We start from the raw sequence: 13,059 nt of genomic DNA, 5'->3' as shown, positions 1-13,059 counted from the left end.
AGTCCAACACCGAAAGTCGAGAGGAGGGAGGACGTCATGGATACTTTGAGGAAAGCCAGGCGAAGTCACGCAGAGCCGCCGCGGACTCGGAGGTTGGAACTGACTGAAACAAAACAGAGAAGAAAAGGCGACGTGACTTTCTCCTGCGTGTCTCTCCCAGCTGCTGCTTGGCTTGTTTCCCGTGCCGTTTTCTCCTCTGCCTCTGCCTCTCTCCCCTATTAAAGACACGCGAGGCCGAGCTGCCTGCCACCACGCGGTGCTCGCGGCCGGATTGGTGCCACGCACAGGCACATAGAGAGAAGCGGGGCGGGGCGGCGGAGAGGCTCGAGTCGTCTTCCGCTCCTCCTCCTCGTCCTCCCACGCGCAACGGATCGGGGGATTCGGCCGCTTCTACCGGCGATTGTTGCCTGGGTACGTCTCAAAACCTCCCCTGTCTGTCTCCGAGCTGTGCCGGCGGTCTAGTCTCGATTTGATTTGACGCATTGTTCGAGCTCTGCGTGGTGGGTCGGTGGCGGCCGCCGGACCGGAGTGGCTGTGGTCGTGCGGCTGTTCTTGGTCTCGGGAATTCTGTGGCGGTCTCTGATCTCTCGGTGGTCGCTGAATTTGTCTTCCCCTGAGCTGGTGTGTTCAGTCCTGTTGCTCGATCTCGGAGGAGGACTGTTTTTCTTCCAGTACTTTCCGTGCTCGTTGCATGTGTAATTCGTGCGGGGTTTTGGGATCGCTGCCCGAGAACGCCATAGATTTGCATCTCAGCTCCTAAACCCAACCACTGTAGCAGCATTCCAGAATTCTTGTCTTGGGATTTCTGAAATTTATTTTAACTGTTGTTTGTTTGTCAGTAGAATGGATTCTCCAGCGCCCAATGCCGCCAACCCGCCGGCGCCGGCGGCGGAGCCAGCAGCGCAGCCGCGGCTGCTGCCAGACTTCCTCCAGTCGGTGCGGCTCAAGTACGTGAAGCTGGGGTACCACCACCTCATCTCCCACGGCATGTACCTGCTGCTGTCGCCGCTCATGGCCTTGGTGGCCGTGCAGCTCTCCACCGTGTCCCCGGGCGACCTCGCCGACCTGTGGGAGCAGCTCCGGTTCAACCTCGTCTCCGTGCTCGTCTGCTCCACCCTCCTCGTCTTCCTCTCCACCGTCTACTTCCTCACCCGCCCCCGCCCCGTCTACCTCGTCGACTTCGCCTGCTACAAGCCGGAACCGGAGCGCCGGTGCACGCGCCAGACCTTCATGCGCTGCTCCGAGGCCACCGGCTCCTTCACCGACGCCAACCTCGACTTCCAGCGCAAGATCCTCGAGCGTTCGGGGCTGGGCGAGGACACCTATCTGCCCCCCGCCGTGCTCCGGGTGCCCCCCAACCCGTGCATGGACGAGGCGCGCAAGGAGGCGAGCACCGTCATGTTCGGCGCCATCGACCAGCTGCTGGAGAAGACCGGGGTGAGGCCCAAGGACATCGGCATCCTGGTCGTCAACTGCAGCCTGTTCAACCCGACGCCGTCGCTGTCGGCCATGGTGGTGAACCACTACAGGCTGAGGGGCAACATTGTGAGCTACAACCTGGGCGGGATGGGCTGCAGCGCCGGGCTGCTGTCCATCGACCTCGCCAAGGACCTGCTGCAGGTGCACCCCAACTCGTACGCGCTGGTCATCAGCATGGAGAACATCACCCTCAACTGGTACTTCGGGAACGACCGCTCCATGCTGGTGTCCAACTGCCTGTTCCGGATGGGCGGCGCGGCGATCCTGCTCTCCAACCGGCGGTCCGACCGGCGGCGCTCCAAGTACGAGCTGGTGCACACCGTCCGCACCCACAAGGGCGCGGACGACAAGTGCTTCGGCTGCGTGACGCAGCAGGAGGACGAGGCCGGCAAGGTGGGCGTGTCGCTCTCCAAGGACCTGATGGCGGTGGCCGGCGACGCGCTCAAGACCAACATCACCACCCTGGGCCCGCTGGTGCTCCCGCTGTCGGAGCAGCTGCTGTTCATGGCGACGCTGGTGGCGAAGAAGGCCTTCAAGGTGAAGATCAAGCCCTACATCCCGGACTTCAAGCTGGCGTTCGAGCACTTCTGCATCCACGCGGGCGGGCGCGCCGTGCTGGACGAGCTGGAGAAGAACCTGGGGCTGACGGAGTGGCACATGGAGCCGTCGCGGATGACGCTGTACCGGTTCGGCAACACGTCGAGCAGCTCGCTGTGGTACGAGCTGGCCTACAGCGAGGCCAAGGGCCGCATCGGGCGGCGCGACAGGGTCTGGCAGATCGCCTTCGGCTCCGGGTTCAAGTGCAACAGCGCCGTCTGGAGGGCTCTGCGCACGGTGGCGCCGGAGGCCGAGGAGAAGAACCCGTGGGCGGACGAGATCGACCGCTTCCCCGTCGAGGTTCCCAGGGTCTCCAGGGTTGGGAGCGCCTGATCGACTGCTGCTCGTCCAAGCTGGCAACCTTGATTGATTCATTTGATTGGGTGATTGCCATTGCCATCTCCTGGTTCATTTTTAACTTTTTTTGAAACAATCTCCTGGTTCAATCAATCCTTGAGAACATGCATGCATGATTTGGGCTGTTGTTTTAGGTTGTACTCCCTGCGTCCGGTAATACTTGTCATCAAAATGGATTTTTTTTCGAGAGTACGCTAATAGCGTACCATATTTTTATAGAAGATGAAGAAAGCATAATTACAAGAAGTGTGGCTCAAATGCGAACATCCGGCACACATGGTTACACCAAGACCAACACCACCCAGACTACATCTAAGCTAACTCCTCATAAACCGTTGTAGACCACCAACACCACCTACCGCCTGCGACCACCCAGCTACCTTCAATAACGTACTAGTAACAAGCTCCAGAGAAGTTTTTTGTTGATCTACCCTACTGAAGACTCTTGCCTTCCTCTGTTTCCACAAAGCGCTCCTAGGAAGCTTCTTCGTGCTCGTAGCCACCACTCCAGGGTATTCTCATTTGCGAGTGATTGAGAGATGTTAATCTGCAGGGTGTCCCATGTCCTATACCAGACCTCCCTAGCGTACGGGCACTGCAGAAGAATATGACCAGCATTATCCTCATCCTGTAAGCACGTGTAGCATGCTGAGCTCTCATCCTAAAGCCCATGTCTAGCCCTCCTGTCCGACGTCCATATCCTGTACTGCATTGCGAGCCAAACAAAGATTTTGCACTTAAGAGGGGCCCAACTTCTCCAAACACACTTTGCCATGGGCGATTTAGGCCATCCATTGCAAAGGCTGGAATAGACTGACTTGGCTGAGTATTGACCAGAAGATGAGCAAGTCCAGGTGAAGACATCCTGCTCGGTCTCACGTCTGTCAACTGTCGCCACCGCATGTCAGAGATGCATGCATTGCATTTGAGCCATGAAAGAGATCTCAATTTGACAGTCCTCCATCCATTTGTTGTTGAGCAGTGCCTGTTGCACTGTTCTTGTATTGATCACCCTCGTGTGGACCGTCATAAGCAGGAGTGGAGCAATGTCAGCTACTGCATATCCGTGTATCCACCGATCCCTCCAGAACAGAACGCTATCACCTGATCCAACTTGAATATGAACCAAACTATCAAACACCTCCCTTGCCAATCTATCTTCGATCATTGGTAAGCCCTGCCACGGCCTCGCAGGCTCCATACGCTTTAGCCATTCCCTCCTGACCCTTAGCGCCAAAGATTGAAGTTGTGAACTCCAAGCCCACCGTGGCACTTAGGTCGACAGATGTCCCATGCGACGAGGCATTGTCCACCATTAACCTTGTCCTTGCTGGCCCAAAAGAAGGATCTCATCCACTTGTTAATCTCCTCAAACACCCAGACAGGGGCGTCCACAATCATTAGGTGATGTATCGGCCTAGCAGAGATGATAGATTGCACCAGGATCAACCTGCCAGGTCGTTGAATCAACCCCCTTTGCCAAGCGGGTCAAGTTCCGCGCGAGTCAAGTTCTTGATGGCAAGCTGTAGGCCAAGGTACCTGCATGGGAATTCCGCTAAGTCACACTGGAGTAGTGCAGCCACCCTTTGTCTGTCGTCCACATCCCCTCTAAGCACTATGGCCGACGACTTCCGATAGTTCACCTTATGCCCAGAAGCTTCACCAAAAGCTTTTAAAGTCTCCTTCACAAAGCTCAAATCCATGACTGTAGGTTTGATAAGCAAGGCTACGTCATCCGCATATATCGAGATCCTTTGCATGGCCGTGATCCCATGGAAAGAGCTTAGCACACCAGCCGCCATAGCTCGCTGAACGAGTTTCATCAGAACATCCATAGCAATGACGAAGAGCAGAGGCGAGATAGGATCCCCCTGGCGAAGCCCGCATGCGTGCCCAAAACTCTTCCCAGCCACGCCATTAACAATCACTTTGGTGGTTGCCATTTGCAGCAGGATCGCCACCCATGTCATCCATCTCGTACCAAACCCTTTGGCAGTCATGACTTCAAAAAGGGGATGTATCTAGACATATTTTAGTTCTAGATACATTTTTTAATCCATTTTAATGACAAGTATTTTTGGACGGAGGGAGTTGTAGCAAGCATATGTGGTGTGGGGCGCTGTTATGTCTCTGCTTACAATCTCCAATTCCATAGGAGGTAGCTAGGGTTTACAAGAGGAAGAGGGAAAGTGGGGAATTGCTTCTGCTAATCGACGACCCTCTTTGTCTCCACCTGCTTCTCTTTATCTCTCGATGCTGTGTCGCCACACTGGGTTCCTCCTGCCCTCCAGGCCCGGTCCAGCAGGCGTGAGCGGCGACAGGCCTTGGGCCTCCTTCCTGGGTTGGGCCGCGGCATAACATTCCCCATCCCTTGAGGAGCGGCTTGCCCCCAAGCCGTCGAAGGAAGAATCTGCTACAGAGCGAATGCGTCTTAGAGTCATGGGTGTCGGGGCGATCACGCCAACGTACCTTCAGCCGAGGCTTCACTGAACCGCCACACTGAATGAGCTTCATCTGCAGGATCGTCGCCGACTGTAGCAACGACAGGTTGCGTGGCCCCACCGTGCTCATGCCTGGCTCGACGAAGAACTTGGGAGGGACTTGCTTCTTGAGCTGAGAGACGTGGATCACGTCGTGGACCCCGGAGTTCGCCGGAAGAGCCAGCTTGTAGAAGACAACGCCGACACGCTGCAAAACTTGGTATGGCCCGTAGAACTTCAGGGTTAGCTTTTGATTGCGCCGAGCAGCCATGGAGTTTTGTAGGTAGGGATGGACCTTGAGAAAAACTTGATCACCCACCTGAAAGGAGCATTCTGTGTGATGCTAGTCTGCTTGCCGCTTCATCCTTGCTTGAGCCCGCGTGAGGTGTTGGCGAAGCATTTCACGAATCGCGTCGCGATCGGCCACCAAGTCTTGGAGTTCCGTCGTGGATGCTGGAGCGGAGATGCCAAATGCTCGAGGCTGGTAACCATACAGAGCCTCAAACGGGGTGCATCCAGCCGCTGTATGATAAGACGTGTTGTACCAATGCTTTGCCGATGATAACCATTTGGACCACTGGCTTGGGGTGTCGTGAATGGAGCACCGAAGGAAAGCTTCTAGGCACTAGTTCAACCTCTTTGTTTGTCCATCTGTCTCCGGATGGCGTGTTGAGCTCATATTGAGGATGGTATCCGACAAGTGAAACAGCTCTTGCCAGAAGGCGCTTGTGAAGACTGGATCTTTGTCTGAAATGATCCTAGATGGCATGCCATGGAGCCTGTAGATTTGATCAATGAACACCAGGGCCACCTGACGAGCGGTGTAGGGACGCTTGAGCGGCTGATGACCCACAAGTATAGGGGATCTATCATAGTCCTTTCGATAAGTAAAGAGTGTCGAACCCAACAAGGAGCATAAGGAAATGACAAGTGGTTTTCCGCAAGGTATTTTCTGCAGACACTGAAATTATCGGTAACAGATAGTTTTGTGATAAGATAATTCGTAACGGGTAACAAGTAACAAGTGTAACAAAGATGCAGCAAGGTAGCCCAATACTTTTTATAGCAAAGGATAAGCCTGGACAACTCTTATATAAAGCGAAGTGCTCCCGAGGACACATGGGAATTGTCATCAAGTTAGTTTTCATCATGCTCATATGATTCGCGTTCATTACTTTGATAGTTTGATATGTGGGTGGACCGGTGCTTGGGTGCTTTCCTTACTTGGATAAGCCCCCCACTTATGATTAACCCCTCTCACAAGCATCCGCAACTACGAAAGAGGAATTAAGATAAATCTAACCATAGCATGAAACATGTGGATCCAAATCAGCCCCTTACGAAGCAACGAATAAACTAGGGTTTAAGCTTCTGTCACTCTAGCAAACCATCATCTACTTATTACTTCCCAATGCCTTCCCCTAGGCCCAAATCATGGTGAAGTGTCGTGTAGTCGCCGTTCACATAACACCAATAGAGGAAAGACAAAATACATCTCATCAAAATATCAAACGAATACCAAATTCACATGATTACTTATAACAAGACTTCTCCCATGTCCTTAGGAACAAATGACTACTCACAAAGCATGTTCATGTTCGAGATCAGAGGGGTAATAAATATCATTAAGGATCTAAACATATGATCTTCCACCGAATAAACCAACTAGCATCAACTATGAGGAGTAATCAACACTACTACCAACCTACAAGTACCAATCTGAGGTTCTGAGGCAAAGATTGAATATAAGAGATGAACTAGGGTTTGTGAGGAGATGGTGCTGGTGAAGATGTTCATGAAAATTGGCCCTCCCTCGACGAGAGGATTGTTGGTGATGAAGATGGCTTCTATTTCCCCCTCTCGGAGGGAAGTTTCCCCGGCAGAATCGCTCTGCCGAAGCCCTAGATTGCTCCTGCCCAGGTCCCGCCTCGAGACGGCGGCGCTTCGTCCCAAAAGCTTCCTTTTGATTTTTTTCCAGGTCAAAATCCTCCATATAGCAGAAGATGGGCATCAGACGACGGCCAGGGGCCCCACAAACCTTGGGGCACGCCCCCAAGTTTGTGGCTACCTGGTGGGTCCCCTTCTGTAGTTTCTTCGCCCAATATTTTTTTATATATTCCAAAACAATTCTCCGTAAAGTTTCAGGACATTTGGAGTTGTGCAGAATAGGTATCTCAGATTTGCTCCTTTCCAGTCCAGAATTCTAGCTGCCCGCAATAAATATGAACATAAAAACATGATGCAAAATGGACATATCAGCCGCAGAAAATGGGCAAATTTGGTCATCTTGTCGATGACGACCAGGATCACCTCAAAGCCATTGGACTTTGGTAGACCCTCCACAAAATCCCAACTGATGGTGTGCCATGGGTGAGGTGGAATCTCATGAGGTTGAAGAAAACCTGGTTGACGGCAGTTGTCGGTGTCAAAACCGGCGGATCTCGGGTAGGGGGTCCCGAACTGTGCGTCTAGGCGGATGGTAACAGGAGACAAGGGACACGATGTTTTACCCAGGTTCGGGCCCTCTTGATGGAGGTAAAACCCTACGTCCTGCTTGATTGATATTGATGATGTGGGTATTACAAGAGTAGATCTACCACGAGATCAAGGAGGCTAAACCCTAGAAGCTAGCCTATGGTATGATTGTTGTTATTCTACGGACTAAACCATCCGGTTTATATAGACACCGGAGAGGGCTAGGGTTACACAAAGTCGGTTACAATGGTAGGAGATCTACATATCCGTATCGCCAAGCTTGCCTTCCACGCCAAGGAAAGTCCCATCCGGACATGGGACGAAGTCTTCAATCTTGTATCTTCATAGTCTTGGAGTCCGACCGATGATGATAGTTCTGCTATCCGGACACCCCCTAGTCCAGGACTCCCTCAGTAGCCCCTGAACCAGGCTTCAATGATGACGAGTCCGGCGCGTATATTGTCTTCGACGTTGCAAGGCGGGTTCTCCTTCAAACTTCATGTTCCTGTCGAATGGTGTCCGGCTTACTTATAAATGTTGCGCTCCTTGGCTTCTACGTCCAATAATGGCCCTCTTCCACGTGTCGTATGAATGCGAAAAGCTAGGGTATTTTTACATTTTACCCCCTAGCCGTGCGAACGAGCCGCCTATAAGAGAGGCGAGGATCTAGATCCAACTCACACCATCCTCCTTCCGCAAGTACTCATCAAAGCGCCTCTGACAAAAATCCATTCTATCATGGATAGTCGACGCGGCTCCTCCTCTCGCGCTCCCAGCCCTCAGCCAGGAGATTGGGGGAGATGCTCAGTTCCACACAGCGAGCTAGTGGCGCACCAAACCGAGGGATATCTTCCCCCAGCCTTCATGGTTCCGGTTCGAGCCGGACTGGCCACCTTCAGGGGTGGAAAGCAGGCGGAGAACGTCCCCCACCCTTCCAAAGGTGAGCGGGTATGCTTCGTCCCTTATCTAATAAGGGGACTCGTATTTCCCATACATCCGTTTCTCCGGGGGCTCCTGGAGTTCTACAGACTCCAGCTTCACCACCTTACACCTGCCTCCATTTTGCACGTCGCGGGCTTTGTAGCTCTTTGCGAGCTGTTCTTGGGCATCGAGCCCCATTTCACGCTGTGGAAGAGATTGTTTTGCCTTGTACCCCGTTCTCACGAGGGGTCGATATATCAAGTGGGCGGAGCTGAAATATGGCGCATCGCCGGGACCGGATATCTATCCGGCACCCCGAAGAAGGCGTCCGAAGACTGGCCTTCGGAATGGTTATACATGGAGGACGCCCCTCTGCCGGATCCAGTTCGGATCGGCCTTCCGGAGTTCAGCAATGCTCCCTTGAAGAAACGCCTGAGTTGGCGCCCGCGGAGCCCTCAACGGGAAGATGATGGGAGCGTCCATTATCTGATGGGCCGGATTAGGTTACTGGCCCATTCCGGATTGACCATGATTGGAATCATGGCCACATGCATTATGCTAGGGGTGCAGCCGCTCCAATATAGGGGCCACCCTATCTGGGATTTCAACGGGGAAGATGACGCCACCCGTCATGGCCGCAGAGGGTCGGGCTCGGCCGCCGATCTGGTAAAGATCCTGTCCGGCTTGTACAAGGGGGAGAAGGAGGACTTCCTCCACACGAGTCCATTGAATGGATTCTCCATGAATAACCCTCGGAGCTGGGTAAGCGGACGTTTATCTATCCGATCCATATTTCCAAAGTCAAGTGTCTTACTTTGTGATTTTGACATAGGAGCTGCGCCGGGACGTGGAGGGCATACAAAGCCTGACTCCACAGCCCGAGGATCCGGGACGATCCCTTGATCCAGCCTCCGAAGAGGATCCAGACATAAAGGTGGAGCTGGTCGACGGGGTGTTCCACCAACTTAGCATGGACGATGTTCTAGTCGCCATTACGGCTGACTACCCCGGTTTATTTCCGGCTTCCCAGGTGACTACGACCGGAGTCCTGACACCATCATTTGATCCATTGTCACATCCCTAGCTTCTGGTGCTGCCTAGTGTTTGCATCATGTTTAAATTTTTGAAACTTGAATTGAGGAAATTTGGAAGCCTCAAAATTTAAATAAAAGAAGGGCAAAACCCCTAAAATCTCATTCATTGTTCCCAAAATGCTCTTCTTAAATGTTTGATAATTTTGGCAAGGGTTCTGGTCCCAACCAAAATATTGAACATTTTTAAGGACTTAATCTTGGGACTTTGAATTTAAATCATTAGCTATTTGAATTTGAATTATATTCATATAATTAGAATATAATTTCAAATACCCCTGAAATATTTTATGAGGTTTTGGAAAAGTCCATCTAGCAAAATAAAAATATTCAGAGGAGTTTTTGGCATTGTTTGAATTGTTTTAAATTCAAAACAGTGGCAAAAGATTAAATAAAAAACAGAAACAGAAAAAAAATAAAAGAACAAAAACTCACCTGTAACTTACCTGGCGTTCTAGCCCACCTGGCGGCCATCCGAGCTGGCCGGCCCAGCCCACCTCCTCCTCTCTGTCGTCTTCCTCCCCCTCGCCCCGAAGCAGCTCGGTGGCGAGCGCTGACGCCGCCCTGGCCACCTCCTGCCTGCCTGCATCTCTCCCCGACACCCTGGATGACGCCACGCAGACCCCCCTAACACCCCAACCTTCTCCCGCTTCCCCAGTGCCTCTCCCCCCTCCTCTGCTCTTCCCCGCAGCACCACCGAGCGCAGCCGACGCCGACACCGATTACCGCGGCCACAGCCACTGCCTCGCCTCTCCGAAGCGCCCCCGAGCCCCGCCGTGCCGCCCTCGTCCTCTTCTCGTCCCACGCAAGCAGAAGAGCCCTGACGCGCCGCCCCCGACGCCTTCTGCTTCCTCGGGTCGCCGAGATCGCCTCCGCCGCCCCACTCGCTTGGGACCTCCTCCGAGCTCTCCGTCTGCACTGCTACAACCACCGTGAGCTCCTGCCCATTCCCCCTCCTTCGTTTTGCTTGTTTCCGTGCCGTAGCACCCTCACTCGCGAGCTCCGAGCTCCGGCCGTCGCCATGGCCGACGAACTCCATGCTCCTGCGCTCTCCTGCTCGCCCCATCACCACAAACATGCTCACCGTGTCTCCGGGAAGGGAACGCACCGTGCCCTTTGCTCTAGCTCGCGCTGAAATCCCGCACCCGCTCGAGCCCGACCTACGCCGCCGCTAAACCTCGACGCCGGCGACACAACCGGCCACCCCAGGACTGCCCGAAGCCACCAACCAACGCGCCTTGTTGCGCCGCTTCCAACGCGCCCAGCCACGCGAGCTCCTATCACCGGAGTTGGCCGGACGGGCGTCGCCGGCGTGCTGTTCTTAGCACCGGCGTTTAGCCACCGACGTGGCACCGTCATTAGCGGTTAATGACTCCACTAATTAACCCCCTCTCTCACTGACATAGGGGCCCCGTGCCCAAATTAACCCTAGGATTTATTCCCTGTTTAGTTTAGATTAATCCAGCCGGCCCCGCTTGTCAGTTTGACCATCCCACGTCAGCGTTGGCCTGGCCCACCGGTCAGCCTCTGTTCCTGCCCTGTGCCACTGATGTGTGGACCCCACTGGTCAGGTTTGACCTGGGTCAACCCTGTCGACTGCTGACATCACAGTGATGTCACCCTGACGCAATAAATCATTTACTGGATTTATTCTTATTCAGGAAATTCTAGAAAATGTTCAAAACTTCTAAAAATCATATAAAATCAACCGCAACTCAGAATGAAATAATTTATATATGAAAAATTATCAGAAAAATCCAATCTATCCATCGGTATCATTTTCATGCATGTTAGAACAACTTATGGCTGCTGTTTAGGACAAATCATATAAATGGCATTTGAATTTCACATATGGAGTTTGGATTTGAACTTAGGGTTCAAACCAACTTCATTTAACTTTGTTGCTAGCTGCATTAGCTCAAATCAACAACATATTGCCATGTCACATTCATGCATCATATTGCTACATTGCATTGATTGTATTCTTCCTTGTTTGCCGGTGTTTGTCCCCTCTCGATAGACGTGGTTCCGACGATGAGATTGATGACACCGATGAAGAGCTATATTATCTTCAGAAGTGCCAGGCAAGCAAAACCCCCTTGTTCATTCCGATACAATCCCACTCTCTCGCTCCTGCTCTCTTTTACTGCATTAGGACAACAACGATTCATCTGTTACTTGCTGCGGTAGCTGAAGCCCTTTATCCTTTGCATGACCTATCATTGCCACAGTAAATAGATGAAACCCACTAGCATGAGTAGGAGTTGTTTGAGCCCTGTTGCGCCTACTCATTCATGCCTGTTTGTCATGCCTGCTACTGCTTAGAGTTGAGTCAGGTCTGATTCATCGGGGATGAATCAGAGGTGTGTGAACATGTCCTACTGTTGAGAGCTAAGTGTGTGAACACGATTTGGTAAAGGTAGCGGTGAGAGGCCATGTAGGAGTACATGGTGGGTTGTCTCATTGCAGCCGTCCTCAGGAACTGAGTTCTGTGTTTGTGATCCATGACCAGTTACTACCACGCATTGGAATGCTTAAGTGCCCCTCTCGACTTATTAATCAACTCGATCTCTGTCCAGGAGTTGCAACTAGTTTCTGGTGTTTGTAGGTTGTGTTAGTAGTCTACCAAGTGGTAACCGGTAGAGGTGGGCTTGGGACAGACTAGGCACCATGGCACGGTGTACCAAGCGTAGATCCACCCGTCGAGGTGGGCTTGGGAACCCTGCACACATCGTTTGTGGCCGTGAGCGACACCCCGGCCGGATCTCCTTGCGGATGGAACCCGAATAGGCGATAAACCTAGATGAGAGACTTGTGTGGTTAGTCAGGTCGTGGCCGACACCCTCGCTGGGCTTCCTCTTGAAGGTTGCCGAGTAGATGTCGTGTAAACGGCGGTAAGTGGTGAGAGCGTGTGTGAAGAAGTACACCCCTGCAGGGTTAACATCATCTATTCGAATAGCCGTGTCCGCGGTAAAGGACTTCTGGGTTGCCTGTACAGTTCATAGACAAGTGAAAGTGGATACTCTAAAATGCGCAAGATAAGCGTGAGTGCTATGGATGGCATTCTCGTAGGGAGACGGGAGCGGATCCATAGTGGTGTATTGATATGGTGAGTATGTGGACTCGTGTGCGCCACCTCAAAAGAGTTACTTGCAGTCGTAGTTCAGGATAGCCACTAAGTCAAAGCTGGCTTGCTGCAGTTAAACCCCACCATCCCCTTTGTTGATACTGATGCATATGTAGATAGATCTGATGTAAGTCTTGCTGGGTACATCTGTACTCACGTTGCTTAATTTATATTTTTGCAGAGAGACTTCCGTCTCGCTAGTAGTTCCACGTGGACTTCAACGTTTAGCTTGTTACCTCAGCTACGATCTTGTGCCCTCGGCAGGATCTGGTAGATAGATAGGCTTTTCAGCCTTTTTCATTTGTAGATGTCTGTACTCAGACATGTTAAGCTTCCACATGTGCTTTGACTTGTATGCTCTGATTGTTGGGTCATGAGACCCATGATTGTAATATCTCGCTCCTCGGAGCATATTGAATAAATACTTGAGTTGTAGAGTCATTCTGTGATGCCATGTTGTATTTCCACATATCGAGCATATTGTGTGTATGTTATTGAAATGCTTGGTATGTGTGGGATCTGACTATCTAGT

The 13,059-nt window shown here is 52.2% G+C and overlaps 1 protein-coding gene across 2 annotated transcripts; it reads left to right on the top strand.

Moving 5' to 3' along the window:
• Window positions 1-253: 253 nt before the first annotated feature.
• On the top strand, window positions 254-2,647 carry LOC119340152 (3-ketoacyl-CoA synthase 11-like). Of its 2 annotated transcripts, none has more exons than XM_037612055.1 (2): window positions 254-411; window positions 843-2,647. In XM_037612055.1, exon 2 carries the CDS (start codon window positions 844-846, stop codon window positions 2,407-2,409), a length of 1,566 nt encoding a protein of 521 aa, XP_037467952.1. In that variant the 5' UTR covers window positions 254-411; window position 843; the 3' UTR covers window positions 2,410-2,647. The 2 variants fall into 2 exon arrangements, with proteins under 2 accessions (XP_037467952.1, XP_037467953.1); XM_037612056.1 differs by having other exon boundaries at window positions 258-411; window positions 840-2,647.
• Window positions 2,648-13,059: the final 10,412 nt, after the last annotated feature.

This window comes from Triticum dicoccoides, chromosome 7B (genome assembly GCF_002162155.2).
Source record: "Triticum dicoccoides isolate Atlit2015 ecotype Zavitan chromosome 7B, WEW_v2.0, whole genome shotgun sequence".
NCBI lineage: Eukaryota > Viridiplantae > Streptophyta > Magnoliopsida > Poales > Poaceae > Triticum > Triticum dicoccoides.
The sequence above is the reverse complement of the archived record's forward strand: the minus strand, read 5'-3'. Positions and strand labels throughout refer to the sequence as shown.